The sequence below is a fragment of the Anabrus simplex genome, chromosome 1 (assembly GCF_040414725.1).
Source record: "Anabrus simplex isolate iqAnaSimp1 chromosome 1, ASM4041472v1, whole genome shotgun sequence".
NCBI classification, from domain to species: domain Eukaryota; kingdom Metazoa; phylum Arthropoda; class Insecta; order Orthoptera; family Tettigoniidae; genus Anabrus; species Anabrus simplex.
Genome location: NC_090265.1, coordinates 882,743,351 through 882,758,985, shown reverse-complemented (window position 1 = coordinate 882,758,985; position 15,635 = coordinate 882,743,351). Strand labels below are relative to the sequence as shown.

At 39.1% G+C, this 15,635-nt stretch overlaps 1 protein-coding gene across 1 annotated transcript in view; it reads left to right on the top strand.

Moving 5' to 3' along the window:
* Positions 1-15,635, top strand: part of LOC136857680 (general transcription factor 3C polypeptide 1) — a 340,092-nt gene that overhangs the window by 272,365 nt on the left and 52,092 nt on the right. The window contains exon 29 of the mRNA XM_067136529.2: positions 12,339-12,495. Within this exon, the coding sequence (XP_066992630.2) occupies positions 12,339-12,495 (157 nt within the window). The remainder of the gene's footprint in view (positions 1-12,338; positions 12,496-15,635) is intronic.

The following is a 15,635-nucleotide window of genomic DNA, read 5'->3' as shown; positions in this document are numbered from 1 at the left end:
CTACAAAACTGCATGGTCTTTATTTTAGCCCCTGTTGATCAGGAAGATAATGAAGGCTGTTGAAATGAAGAAAGTATCTTCAAGGGATGTTCACTCGAAGACTGGGGAGCAAAAAGAAATCATAAAGGAGGAGGTTGAAAGCCAAGACCTCGAATGCCCTAATACCACCACAGCGGAAAGAAACGAACTGTATTGGCCAACAATGTTGTCAACCCCTAAAATTTATTGATAATAACGTTGCTCTGTTGTTAATCAAGGTGTGTTCTGTCTTTCCTGCTGCTGTCATCTCTGCTGGATGCCATTACTGCTGCAGTTGTAAGAATTAGCTCGTCAACAGTGGGTACGTGGCACCTGGTACACAATAATAAAAATAAGAAATTGTATAGGATTAACTCAGGGAGAGGTCAATGTGAGGAATATTAGTGAAAGGAAGAGGCAAGGATCGACATAAGCAAACAAACCCCATGGAGCTACAGCCTTGATAGGCCTTGGCCTACCAAGCATCTGCTGCTTAGCCTGCAGGTCTGCATATTACGAGGTAATGCATAGTTAGCATGACAGATCCTTTCTGCCATTATTCTTGCCTTTCTAGGTTGGGGCTGCTGTCTCGTAACTCTTCAAGTGTTCTCTCGTAGACTAAGTGGACGTTGAACTGAACATCTGGCCTTCAGGTAAAAGACAGGCTTTTTATCCCTAGACCCTCAGGCTAGCCAGTATCAACATAAAAGACGAATGACTATCTCCACATCTTGATTCACTGCCTCCTTCACACAAATGAGTTACCTCGTCATCAATCGCATTTTCTTCTGCATCCTTCTCACCCCCCAGTGAACTTGTTCTTGTTTCTTAACTTCATCAGTACAGTGGACATTGACATTGGGCCAGCTTGATAGATTTTCAATCTTGTTGTGGGAAGTGTAGGATGCAAGGAAAACGGCATAGATGAACCATAGAAGAAAATTTTAATTATAAATACAGGTCACTGGAAAATATCACTGTTTGAGGCATGAATTTAATCCAAGTTGGATAAATTACTGTACATTATTAGTATCCTTTTAGTTGTTCTCAGTGTTCTCACGGCCACTTCAGGTGATGATTATTTGCGTGGCTGAGTTGTATGTAGGCATATATTATATAGTTAGCCTGTCTGTATATTTCTACTTTTCAACCAGTACTTTTAACTACCTGTTTAGCATACACTACACAGGTAGGTTTTCTAGAAATACTGGGATAAGAAAAGGCTTGGCCTGTGAAAGCAATGGTCGTAGCCTTAATTAAAGTACAGTCCCAGCATTTAAGACTGTGAAAAGCCATCTTCAGGGCTGTCAACTGTTGGATTTAAACTTACCGTAATGGTGGTTATTATTGTTTTAAGAGAAAGTATTACTCGGTAATTATCCCTTCTTAACACTAATCAGACAACAAATGGAAGAAATCCAACCTTTCAAAGAATGGCTATATCAGCAAAAGAAAGAAAAAGGCCACAAAACATGCAAAAAATGGAAGAGTACCGAGGTCTTGCTTTCTGGTAAGAAAAGCATTTGACGAATATGCCGATCTTTATTTCTTTGTGAGGCAACTGAGCATAATGGTGATGGACAATGAGGTTGTTCACACACACACACTTGCTGTTTACACCTTTATCTCTCAATATTCCAAGTCATTTTTACCCAAATTTTGGGGACACATTACTTGAGTGCAGATACAGTAAAACCCCTATGCATTGTCCTCAGGACTTTGGTTTCCCCTATTAATCGTTCAAATTATTCAATCCCGAAATGTTCCATATAAACTAATGTTAAATTTCCCTGCATCTATCATTCCTTGAACCATCATTTCATTGCATTGATTATCAAAAAAATATTTGTCCTTGACCACAATTTTCCTGCATTGATTGTTTGTGAAAAAAATATATGCAAATGTTTTTTTGAATTTAAAGTGGCAGCTCAATACTCAGGTATAGAATAGCAGCACCCTGCCACGAGAGAATGTTCAAGTGATTCCGAGTTGCTAGGCTTGAGCAAGGATCATGTAGGCTGAAGTGCAGTGCGCAGGTAATTCACGTACAACCATACTGTGGTTAAGCACAGCTACGAGCCTCCTTGTGGCAAGGCTTCTGCTGGAAGCACCAAGACATCATTGTGTTGCTTCATTGCATTCTGAGCATTTTGAGTGGTCCTGTGCTGTGTCTTGGTTGTATGGCACGTGTACAATATTACCTACCATTCGTAATTACGTTCTGTTTTTCTCATTTTTGTTCCTGTGTATCACAGGGGCAGCTTTTCAGGTGAAGTAGGTGAAGTGCCACTTCACCACTTATTTTTACCATAATGAATTACTTTAATTTATTTTTCTTATGACATTTGTTGGTTTTACGGAAAGAAAATGTTTTATTGTACGGCGTTTGGATCACCTCATCACCTGATGAGAACCAGGGGAACTCACGAAAGCGCCGGCTGTCGGCCACAGTACTGCGTGTGAGACTGAGTGAAGACGAGAGATTCCGCAGCTGCCTCTACCTCACAAGTGCTCCCTCCTAGCGCTTGGCCTTGGCGGTTGCCATGATAACCATGACGTCACCCGTGTACTTTCCACATAGCGGAATGTGCTAGTGAAGTTATCGGAAGATCAGAATGTTTCGTCTTCCCTGCGTCATCCTGTGTGAAGTACGAGTACTTACGCATCGTGGTTCATTCGTAGTGTTGTGCTGTTTTATTTAAATATGTATCCTGTTTATGACATAGTGTGCATTTTATTATAAACACCATTTTCACGTTGGAGAAACGAAGATCAGAATGAAGTTCTACGTTTTGATCGCCCTACTGAATCACTGCAAATTTGTGCTACAAAAGAAGTGAAACATTCCGGTAAATCTTACAATCTTAGTTTCAAACAATCATGGTTTAAGGAATTTCCATGGTTGTGCTCCTCTCCAGCTCTACAGAAGTTGTTTTGTTGGGCCTGCTTGCCTTTTATCAATAAAAATAAAGTTTGGAATAAAGAAGGATTTTCAGCCCTTTTGAACATAACACGTTCTTTACATAAGCACTCAGACTCTGCAGAACATAAAATACAGCAGCTAGATTTCAAGACATTGGAAACAAACCAAAATACGATCTCTCATGTCCTGAAGGAAAATGCCAGACTGTACATTGTAATTGTACAGTTCAGTGAAAATGTACATTTAAATAGGCTTTTCCTTCAGTTGGTAATTGATGCAGTGCTCTATTTAAGTAAGCAAGAACTAGCTTATCGTGGTCATGACGAAACATTAAATTCAATAAATCGTGGTCACGTGCTGGACCCTCCGCCAGTCACAGGTACGAGGTACGAGTACAAAACAACCAAAAACAACATGTAGTTCCTAAATCTTGTCCTCTTCTGTTGTGTAGTGGTTAGTGTGATTAGCTGCCACCCCGGAGGCCCGGGTTCAATTCCCGGCTCTGCCACGAAATTTGAAGAGTGGTACGAGGGCTGGAACGGGGTCCACTCAGCCTCGGAAGATCAACTGAGTAGAGGTGGGCTCGATTCCCACCTCAGCCATCCTGGAAGTGGTTTTCCATGGTTTCCCACTTCTCCTCCAGGCAAATGCCGGGATGGTACCTAACTTACGGCCACGGCCGCTTCCTTCCCTCTTCCTTGTCTATCCCTTCCAATCTTCCCATCCCCCATCAAGGCCCCTGTTCAGCATAGCAGGTAAGGCCGCCTGGGCGATGTACTGGTCATCCTCCCCAGTTGTATCCCCTGTCCCAGAGTATGAAGCTCCAGGACACTGTCCTTGAGGTGGTAGAGGTGGAATCCCTCGCTGAGTCCGAGGGGAAAACCAACCCTGGAGGGTAAGCAGATTAAGAAAGAAAGAAAGAAAGAAAGAAAGAAAGAAAGAAAGAAAGAAAGAAAGAAAGAAGTTCCCAAATCTGTTGCTCGAAACCGAACGGGTAATAGCTCTTCACCATACTTTACAGCCACGAGCCACCACTGGTGTATCATTGTCATTGTTAACGTGTAACATCCCAAGGAAAAAGTATGTAAGAACTTGCAAATATCAGTTGAAAATTACAGAAGAAGTTGAAGTGAATCTGTTCGTAAAAAGAGTAGATATTGCTAAATGTTTGGCTTAACAACTTCAAACTTCATATTTGCCAAGATGAATGAGATAAGAGAGCAAACTGATAAATGTGGCAGTTCAACTAAAGGGAAAGAGAAAACCAGGAGATAATCTACATTCACTGAGCCAGAGATCCTTTTCACTTGCTACCAGCAAGCAGTGGCTTCCATTATCCCTATAGATGGAACCATATTACAAAAGAAAGCCAAGAGGATAGCTACAAGATGGAACATTGATAATTTTGCTATGTGGAGTGGATGGATCACTTGATTTTTAAAGAGCTGCATAGACTAGTCTTCAAGAAGGTTTCCAGAGAAAGTGCTTCTGTGGACATGGAAGGTAAGGAGCTGTGGTTTGAGAGACTGACATTGCTGCTGAAGGGGTACAAGTCGCATGACATATATAACACTTTTAGAATGTCCTTCCAGACAGAAAACTGGCGCTGAAGGGTGAATCTTGCCATGGGGAAAGAGTTTGGAAGATCAACTAACCGTTCTGCTGTGCATCAAGAGTGATGGCAGTGATAAGAGAGTGCCAGTCATAGTGGGAAAGTCATTAAAGTCTTCTTTCAGGTCACATTGTTTTAAGAAAACTTTAAGCCTATCCAAGAAATATTATGCAAACAAACAGGCTTGATGACCATTGGAACTTGTTTACAATTTTTAGTGCCATTCGATGCCTCTATGGGTGCACAAGGAAGAAAAGTCATGCTCTTTGTGGATAATTATGCCACTCATCCATAGGACACAACATTTCTTCAGAAAGTTGTGTGCATTTCCCTCAAATTGCACCAGTATGTTGCAGCCCCTTGATCTTGGGTTAATCAGATGTTTCAAGCAACTGTATCATAAGCACCTAGTGCAAACTGCTATGTGCTTGTTGGATACCAGAAAAGAAGCGAACAAGAAAATTGATCTTTTACAAGCAATCCATTTCGCAGTGGCAGCTTGGTGGCACGTGTCCCAACCTACTGTAGTGAACCGTTTCAATAAATGTGGTTTCAGCTATCAGCTATGCATGGTGGACATAGATCTCACTGTAAATCCCTGGGCTAATGACTAATGGATAGTACTGACGATGATGCTTTTCATGAAGACAGAACAATTATAGATTTTGAAGTATGTGCTGGTCAATTCTGATGTAGCCACATGTGGAGTAGAAACAATTGAATAGGTCTGTGATGATGGGACAGGAGATAGGTGTGATGAAGGAGAAGACGACGATCGTGAGCCCCAAGTTGTCCTGAGTTTCGCTGAAGTGCATGCTGCCTTAGCCATTGCCTACGAGATATACTGGAACAAAAGAATTGTGTGTCGCTAGTACTTTCGTGAACATCTGCTACAGGTCTCAACATTGTGCTACGCCCCTCACGTGAACCATATTAAATTGACAGTTCATGTTGATTTTTAAAGATCTAAAGGAAACTAAAAAACAAAAACAATAAAGTCAAAATCATCTAAATAGGATTTGGAGTTACTTTATGCTGCATAGAGCACATTTAAGCGGAATTTGGAATTATTTTAAGTAAAGATAATGCAATAAATATAGTGCCAGTAGTAATAAATTAAAATGGGTTACCATGATCATTGCTTGTATAATTCACATTTTGAACATCATCTGGCTTAAAGGCTTTATATTGAAGTTATTTTCCAAGGCATGAGCATCTGTAAATTTATGAGCTTCATTGTCGAAAATTAGTTTCAAAAGTTTTGTCATGACAGTTTCAGCTATTGCTCTCTGATCATACTTATTTAAATGCCTCAATAAATTTGAGAACAACAAAGATGCCAAGTTCTTTAAAACTAAATGTTGATATATTTTCATTTCTACTCATTACACCAGTTTAGGTAAGCAAATTATACCATAGAAACACCAGCTTCATCACACACATCCTTTTATTATGAGCTGTTGACCACAACTGGCCTTCACACACACCAAGCAGTTCAAAGAACAAAGCAAACCAAGATAAACCACTCGACTCAATTTACCTGAGTTGCCAACACATAACCTTAATGTTGTTTTCTTATAACTAATACAAGATATAAAACATACATTTTATTTTTATGAGAAAAATACAACATTCCAACACTAAATTCACATGGTGTAGATAACATAAGGAATGATGGGTAAATTTCAAAGTATTTTGCCATAAGTAAACTAATTTTCTTGAGGAATAGTGTCAAGCTCCACGATCTTGCACGAGGCACATCAGGGGACTGTCATTAGTGACCATACAGTACAGCTGTCAGTTACCGAATGCAAAAGTTGAAAAACCTGTGTCTTCCACTTCGGACAATACCTTCAAAGTTAATTTGCGCAGTTGTGTACCCGTCAATTGGCGAGTGAAATAGAATGCTACAGGAATCCAAAAGGATATTGAAAGCTGTCAAAACAAAATGAAAAGAAGCCTGCTAGAAATCCTGTCAGCCTTCTTGGAGTGTCCTAGAGATCCAGCCCTCAGGTCCCGGTAAAAATCCCTGACCCGGCCGGGAATTGAACCCAGGGCCTCCGGGTAAGAGGCAGGCACGCTACCCCTACACCACGGGGCTGGCTTATTTTCGCCCCCTCTCCCTTGAAAAACGATGCATCAATATTTTACTGTATTTCTGTTTGCAGGCTACTACCACTTATGTGTGCTTGATAGCATTGCTGTGATTGCTCAATATGCTTTTAGAGTAGACCTTCTCTTTACGTATAGCTGCCATCATTCTCTTCTTACAACTTCCTCATTTGAAGACCCTTTTGTTGACACACTGCAGTTTTCTTATTATTCAGTTCACCAGGGCTGTTCCAAATCCAAAGCTCACTATATTTTGTGGATTTCCTACAGGTGTTTAGTTTTAATTTTATTGATTCATTCACTCATATTGTATTTATCATATGGTTTTTAGTGCCAAGAGTGTCCGAGGACATGGTCGGTTCGCCTGGTATAGGTCTTCAACAAAACTCAAGATATTTCTCAAAATACTTTTTTATGCCTCCGATTTTTCAACCAGGCCTTTCTCATTCGGTGTCAGACTTTTTGCTGCTTATAAGACCTTTGGTCTGATAACACTGCAGTAGTGCCTCAGCTTTGCATTGAGGTATATTAATTACTATACTACACTATCAACCATTTTGTTGTACACACCCTTAGTTAGCTGGTATGCCATTTCCATTTTGTTCATGTATAATGCAAAGGCTTCTTTCTTGCAGATGTTGAGTTCTACCCACTCTTACAAGTACTGAAACTTGCTCACTTGATTTTTCCTTGTCCCATCACTAGCTCACTGGGCACTGGTTTGATATTCATTATGAACTTCATATTCTCAAAGAGGATCCTGGAGTCTCTCCTTCCCCTGTCTGGTTGTGCCCTAAGCTGTTTTTTTCTTTTCTTTTTTCCTTCTTCACTCTACTGCTCGTGTAGAACTTGGCACAAGGTGATTCTGTTTAACTTAACTTGCATTTGGAAAGAGGTGGGTTTGAACCCCTGCGCAAGGCTCTACTGTGAAGCCATTGCCACTACCTTCCCAGACCTAAACATTTCGTATACCATCATCACTCTAAACCTTTCTGTGTTAGTGTGACTTAGGAAAAACCAAAGATAAGATAACCTGTGAATATTTAAAAAATATCTCTCATTAGTTCAATGACATAACAAACTGCTCAAGATCCTTCTGATTGTTTTTCTTCTTCTGCTGCCTTTTTCTCCCACATCCTGGTGGGATTGCAGGTGCGAACTGTGTTGCATATGTGAACTTATCACTGTTTCCTGGCCAGACACCCTTTCTGGTGCCTGAAGAGATGTATTCACTATTACGTGTTTCTGTAGTAGTTGTTAATGGGATGTGTTATGTGTATATGAATAGGTATGAATGAGACAAGCACAAACACCCAGTTCTGAAGCCAGAGGAATTAACCAGATACGACTAAAATCCTCAGCCCGGCTGATAATCAAACCTGCCGGGCTGAGTGGCTCAGGCAGTTGAGGCGCTGGCCCTCTGACCCCAACTTGGCAGGTTTGATCCTGGCTCAGTCCGGTAGTGCTCAAATACGTCAGCCTCATGTCAGTAGATTTACTGTCACATAAAAGAAGAACTGCGGGATAAAATTACGGCACCTCGGCGTCTCAGAAAACCATAAAAGTAGTTAGCTTAACGTAAAAACAATAACATTGATAATCTAACCTATTACCCTCTGAACTGAAGGGTGTAACGCTGACCATTGAAAACCATACCTAAGATCCCTATAAATGGCAACTAAAAGGAGCAGCATTGATCTTTGACACCTTATCCTGTAAATGGAGTACCTATTAGGAATTTGAATATTATTCCATTAACAACCAAGTATTTTCCACCTTGTCGATACTGAACCCTTTAGGTCCATATTTAGGGATACCTACCTTTCTTACCTATCAGCAAAGTTCATGAGATCTGTCTCTTGGGTCGTATCGGGTTCTTCGTCACTTGCTGAGGTAAAGGTAGGGTTCAGTAATTCTAATCTATCTACTTTGAATGAATGGTCTGTTTAAAAGATTCCAATTTTATTCAGGAAATTCTGAAGCATTCTGATATGTCAACGGTATTACTGAAATTACACGTGTCCACTGGACACCACAATAATTATATTACATATAAGGTTAGAACACTGGTGAGCCTTTGACGTGTCTGCCTGATGGGCATTCTTAATAGAAGCCATTGTCTCGTTTTTTTATTAAAGAAAAGAAAGTCTGGAAATCCTTAGATTCGGCTCCCATGTGAGACCACATGTACCATCATAGTGATTCGTTATGGTCCAGCCCTCGTAACACGAACTCTGGACTCTGGGTATAATTAAGGCCGTCCAATCGGTGTGTGCCACACAGTGGTTATACAACATGGACCCTTAATTGAATCGATATGACCTGCGGCTATGTCATGGACCGACATCTAAACTTCTAAGTTACTTTAAAGTCATTGTGGATGATGACCACAAGGAAAATGATGCTACAGTGGCATATGGCCCTCAGCTAAGTCACTGAGGTTGATGACCCCTTGACCATCCAAGTTTCTAAGCTGAAGGCTAAACACAATTAAGTTACATCGGTTGATGACCAAAGTTTCCACTTTACTATCCCCAGCACATTCACTGCTTAATCAATCAAAGTTAAATAATTACAACAATAGTAATGCTCACAAACTTTGTGGCAGTAAAATCCATTTCCTTCGGATATGTCCCCTTAATCGTTACGTTACCATTTAAATATTCCCCAGAAAACAAATTAAGATTTCCAGAATGCATCTCCAAGTTATTCGCTTGATTAAGGTTATTTCAAAATGCGGTTTCACTGAATTTAATAATTAAATAATTTTAAATGATTTAATGAAATCTTAAAGGACAAAATTCTATCTCCGCGGACTCTGGTTTCTTCACAAATTCCTACGCAATTGTGATCTCACAATTTTTAAATCCTATCGATGTTTACCTGTTGCTTTCTATTATCTGGAAAAGACTACATCATTCATGTCCAGTTTATATATCTTGTCTCATGATCTCACACTTTAAATCTAATCTAATCCTAGCCCACTTGGATATCCTAATAATCTACGTACAAACCAAAAGCAACTCGCCATATAATTATGATGCCATATCCCGTCATAACATTTTTATAAAGTTTGCGCACCCCTCACAGACAAACAATCACCACTACCATCGCTCTATATTTTGGACAACCCTGAATTTGGTTACTCTTGTTCATTATACTCGAAGTTCATGGTTTCAAATGCTCATTACGTCCCCAATTAAACAAATTTACAGTATTCCACAACACTCAGGTTATTACCGGATGAAAATTTCAACTAAATCCAACATTAACGTTCTCCCCAGCCGAGAAATACAATCTCAATTCCACGCGTGTCCCGTTATCTTACAGTGAAACCCTCTCGGCTGAGGCCTCTCGTCCCCAAGTTCGCTTGGCAGTAACATGAAACACCTGGTCTGTTCTACTTGACTGGCTTCCCAAAATGCTCCCTTTTAAACTCTGCCGACATAATTAAACAAATACGATATTCTAACCAACAAAATGCACAGATTATGCTTCAAGATGCCCACAATAAATATACGCGTCGCAAATTCATACCGCTATGGATTTCTACATATTTCTTTCCATTCCCAACATTATAAAATATTCCTTGGGCTTTTCTGTCCCGGCTTCAATGACAGGACTCTAACCTGATTCACAAATCTCATTTCGACTCACACGACAACTAACCTCTGTTTCCCTACTCGCAACTACCATCGACAAAGAACTGGAATAAAATCCTTACTAGAATTCAAGACGAGTAATACGCAAATGCATTAATAATGAACAACTTCGCATAACATGATATCGTATTTTTAATAACTTGATTTTTACGAAAAATGACTGAAAATTTCTACTAGATCTTTTTTATTGTCAGTCAGACACAGTTTAAAATGGGCCTAGAAAACGTTTCTCTCCGTGATGAAACTCATCACACTAGACTCTCACCCGACAGCGCGCTTCCACTCGATTGAAAATGAGTAACCATGGATTTCTATATTATTTACGTCAAAATTACAGACAGAAAATTTTTACGTCAAATGAACATCTTAATTTGACATCACAAATATATAGGCAGAAACACACGGAAATGACGATCTACATTGGACGTGATATCACTTTGAAACCCTATTCAATTACTTTTTATAACATTATACGGCACTCGCAAGACTTAAAAAATTTATCCAAGTGGAAAATAAACAAATGACTCTTTTAGTCGTATTCTAACATTTACAAAACTTAATAGGGGTGACCTCTGCGTCGTATATCCCCATTCAAATACACATTTAGAGATCATGAAACAAGATATAACAGGTAGCAAGATGGAAAGTCACATACCTTATGTAGTCACACCAGTGTTCGTCATAGGGCTCACCTGCGACCCTGGCATTTTTATTTAGCCATTTTTACATTCATGGCTTTACAGATCATTATTATATTTCTTCAGGTTTCCTGGAATAAAGCATAAAAAAAAAAGAAATGCCCTTCACTTTTTTTTTGATCGCACACGATGGACTGTAATTACTACCACACACAAATTACTTTATCACATGAGAATTTATTCAGTACTTTGACCGTCCTATCTGGTACAATTATTTCCACTCAAGAAACTATCTCCACATGGAGTCAAGACCCCAGCCACAATGGCTAAAATCTGCGGTTGAACTTAGTCTACTTTTGTTGTGTGATTTCACAGAGCAGCTCAACACTTTTTCGTCCACTTCGTATCATAAATGCCGGAGAAGGAGACTTCGTCATGGCGTCCCTTCATATTTATACCAGTTACCCCCTCTCTTCGGGCATCTCCCTTTGCCGCCAAGAAAATTTCTATAAATTTTCTGACTTAACTAAACTGTAATTACAAGAGTTTTGAAAGTGACTACATACTTGCTACATTTCTGGCGGTAGTGTTCATGGACATTTAAAATTTATACGGGTTCAATTTGTGGGATAATTGACCTCCTTTGATAGGCACTATATTTTTTTGACTTGGCTTGGGGCACGCCATATACATGCGCTTTGAAATAGTTCGCAAAACTGACTTAAGATTCTTCCGCCGTTGACACGTGTGACTGACGTCGCGTATCCCAGAGCGTGGGACCGAAGGTAATCACCCCCTCGTCACGTGTCAAATCCATGCCATCAAGAATCGAACTTCTAATTGAATTGTCAATTTATGCATAATGTTCTTAGGGCACAAAGGTCATGGGTTCAATACATTAGTTGTTTAAGGCAACTTATTGGTTAAAAATGGTACATGTTTCATATAATATTAGTATCTTCAGCCACATAACACTGTTTAGATGAAAATTTCATATATTGACAAAGTATCAGTGCTGTTGTAGTCAGCAGCTTAGATGAAATCCATATTCTATCAGTTGCTGTCTGCTAATAGAGAAACATAATACAGTTTTATCTTCAGAGCAAGGTGATCATTCTGAATGCTAAAGTCCAGTGAAGTTCAGTTGTTGAAAAAGAAGATATTTCCACCTCAGGCTTTTAAGAATTATTTAATAGAACCTAAGGTCCTTTAAAGAAATGTTCTCCTCCTGTATTTTTAACTGATCCCACTTTGATATTTTTCAATATTTTTACTTACATTCCCCTGGCATCGTGTTCAAATTTCCAGCAGAGATATATTTTTCCTCTCTTAATGTGACAGAAATTCTAATGGTGGTGATTTTTTTTCCCTAGGCAGATTGTAGTGGACACCAGTAAAGCCTCTGAGGAATTAGTTCATCAGAAGTTGATAGATCTTGAGGCTTCAGATGAAGAGCATCAGCTTGTCAAAGACATTTTAATGTACACTCTGGATAAGAAGGAAATTGGTGCAACCATAAAGGAATTAAGGGTATGTATTAGAATTATATTTGATGTGTTAAATACTATTGCAATTTTAATTAAGTAAATAATTACTTTACAATTAAATGTTGTTAAAAGTTGGTAGGGAAGGAAAGATTCAGTATTGAATCATTCGTGTAACATCTTAAATATTTTAGCATGGAAATGTATATTATTTTTTAACATACATGTACTGTACATAATACTCAACTATCAACTTTTAACTACCGGTACATTTCATAAATAAAAAATAAAAAAAGCTGAAATCCTCGCATACATGGACTGTGATTTCTCTCCTTCTGTAATCAGGGGTAGTGTTTTGTCCTCTAGATCCCAAGATTGTGAATTCAGTCCCAACAGAGATAGTGAAATTCATGAAGGGCAGAAAAAATCGTCCATTATGGGCGCTCCATTTCACATCATCTCAGCATGTAAAGATCTCTGGTGACACATTTGGGGTTTGCCAAACAGAATAATTAAAACACAGCCGTAGGGATCAGTTTCTCTGTTATCTTGAATAGTAAAAGAGAATGTATAAATTGACATGCAGGCAGTGTAAATGGCATCAATGAAAACACCTGTAATCGGTAGCATTATTATTATTATTATTATCATCATTATTATTATTATTTTAATTGGCAGCAGGAAGAGCAGTACAACGTTACAGGTAATGGTGGCATGTGGTTGCAGAACTTAATCAGGCTTACACATGATTATGCTGTTGCATTACTGAAATTAAACATATTCCTTCATGGAATTTTCAAGACCCTGGAAGACTGAAGTCAAACTTCAGAGCTTACAATAAATAATTGAAGGTAAAAATAAGATCTATGAAGATGATAGCATTGCAAAACAGAAGGTGGAATCAAAATACAGGGAATATACAGGAAGGTAGGGATAAATGTCCACAGTTCATAAAATATGATATTTTTTAAATTTAGAGAATGGTTTGTCTGAGGGAGGAGCTTGAAGTAGAGTTTGATGTTTGTGAAGGCATATTCTGCATGCGTAATATGTAAGAAGCAATTCTATGTACATCACTGCACTGCAGCTGTACACATCGCTTCACTGTGGCTTCAGGACATATACATGCATAAGAAACAGTTATCACTGCACTGCAGCTTCAAGTAATATGCATGTGTAAGTTGAACTAAAACATTCTACCTACAAGAAGTGAACATTCTCACACTGGAAAAGATTGTATGTCAGCAAAGCCCTAAGTCACCGGGTGAGTTGGCCGTGTGGTTAGGGGCGCGTGGTTGTGAGCTTGCATCCGGGAGATAGTGGGTTCGAATCCCACTGTTGGCAGCTCTGAAGATGGTTTTCCACGGTTTCCCATTTTCACACCAGGCAAATGCTGGGGCTGTACCTTAATTAAGGCCACGGCCGCTTCCAACTCCTAGACCTTTCCTATCCCATCGTCGCCATAAGACCTATCTGCATCGGTGTGATGTAAAGCCACTAGCAAAAAAAAAAGCCCTAAGTCACTCATCATTAAATACTGCCTACCCACTGTCGGCAGCCCTGAAGATGGTTTTCCACAGTTTGCCTTTTTCACACCTGGCTGATGCTGGGGCTGTACCTTAATTACGGCCACGGCCGCTTCATTCCCACTCCTAGCCCTTTCCTGTTACATTGTCGACATAAGACCTGTCTGTGTCGGTGCAACGTAAAGCAACTTGAAAAAAAAAATATACTGCCTGATAGAGATGGGCACTATCGACTAGTCGGGGAAATAGGACCTTTGAACTATGGACTGAATTGTCAAATGCTTTCAGTCAAAAGTATTGTTTGCATATCGCAAGTAATCAGTCATTCATTTGAATGTTGTAGTCGAAATTCTCCTTAACAAAAGTGGGATAGTGGTACTCTTATGAATTATACTTCTTAAACGTAATGGACCAATAATTAGAAATCACTGGTATAGATACTCTTTTAGAACAAAAAAAATGTTTTGAGCAACTTTCAAATTCATTCAATGAGAACCACTTTCATAGTCTACCTGTAGAAGACTGAATAGTTGAATGTTTTCAGTCAGAAGTATTCAATACATAAGTAGTTAGCCATTCCGTGGTAACACATTTGAATGTTTCTGGTTGAAACTCGTTGACAAAAGTGGACAGTGTTACTTTTATGAATTATGGTATATCTTTTATAAATGTATTGAACGTTAATTAGAAATTACTTGTTTTGACACTCATTTCAACAAAATAAATGTTACGTTGAGCGACTTACAAATTAATGCAGTGGGACACACCTTCATAGTCAAGAAGATTGAATAGGTGAATGGTTTCAGTCAAAAATATTCATTACATATCGCAAGTAGTCAGTAGTTCAATGATTGAACATTTGAATCTTTGTAGTCAAAACTCTCCAGTACAAAAGTGGGCCATGGTACTTTTACAAATGAAATTTTAAAAAATTTAATTGACCAATAATTATAAAATCACTAGTATAGACACTCATTGGAACAAAATAAATATTATACTGAGCGTCTTAAAAATTCATTCAAAGGTACACCTTTGTAGCCAAGAAGTCCACTCCACTCCACATTGGGAATAGGAATGTGCACCACCTGGAGATTCGAGGTTCGTACCTGTCAGTGACAGCGGCTATTCTTAGTGTAGATTATCTATGGGTCTTTCTACACTCGCTCCTGGCAAATACCACGATAGTTCTCTACCTCCACTCCACATTGGGAATAGGAATGTTCACCACCCGGAGGTTCGAGGTTCGTACATGTCAGTGACAGCAGCTATTCTTAGTGTAGTATATCCATGGGTCTTTCTACACTTGCTCCTAACAAATACCACAATAGTTCTGTACCTAGGGAATGTATCCCATCCTACACTTCAATGATTACAGTATAATTGCAGTTGACATAAAAGAAGCAATAGGATGTAAATGGTTCAGAGAGGATCTGAAGGAAATAGGCCTTACAACAGAAGACACCACGAACAAGATAAAATTGACAGACTACACCCCAAATTAATAAACATGATAAAACTGACTCTCTCTAACACCAAATCAAGAGTGAAGTTTAGGGGTGAAATACCAGTCATTTGAAATTAAAACTGGACTACGACAGGGAGATGGACTCTCACCACTATTATTTAATTGTGCTCTACAAATGGTATTGAGCTTGGAGAA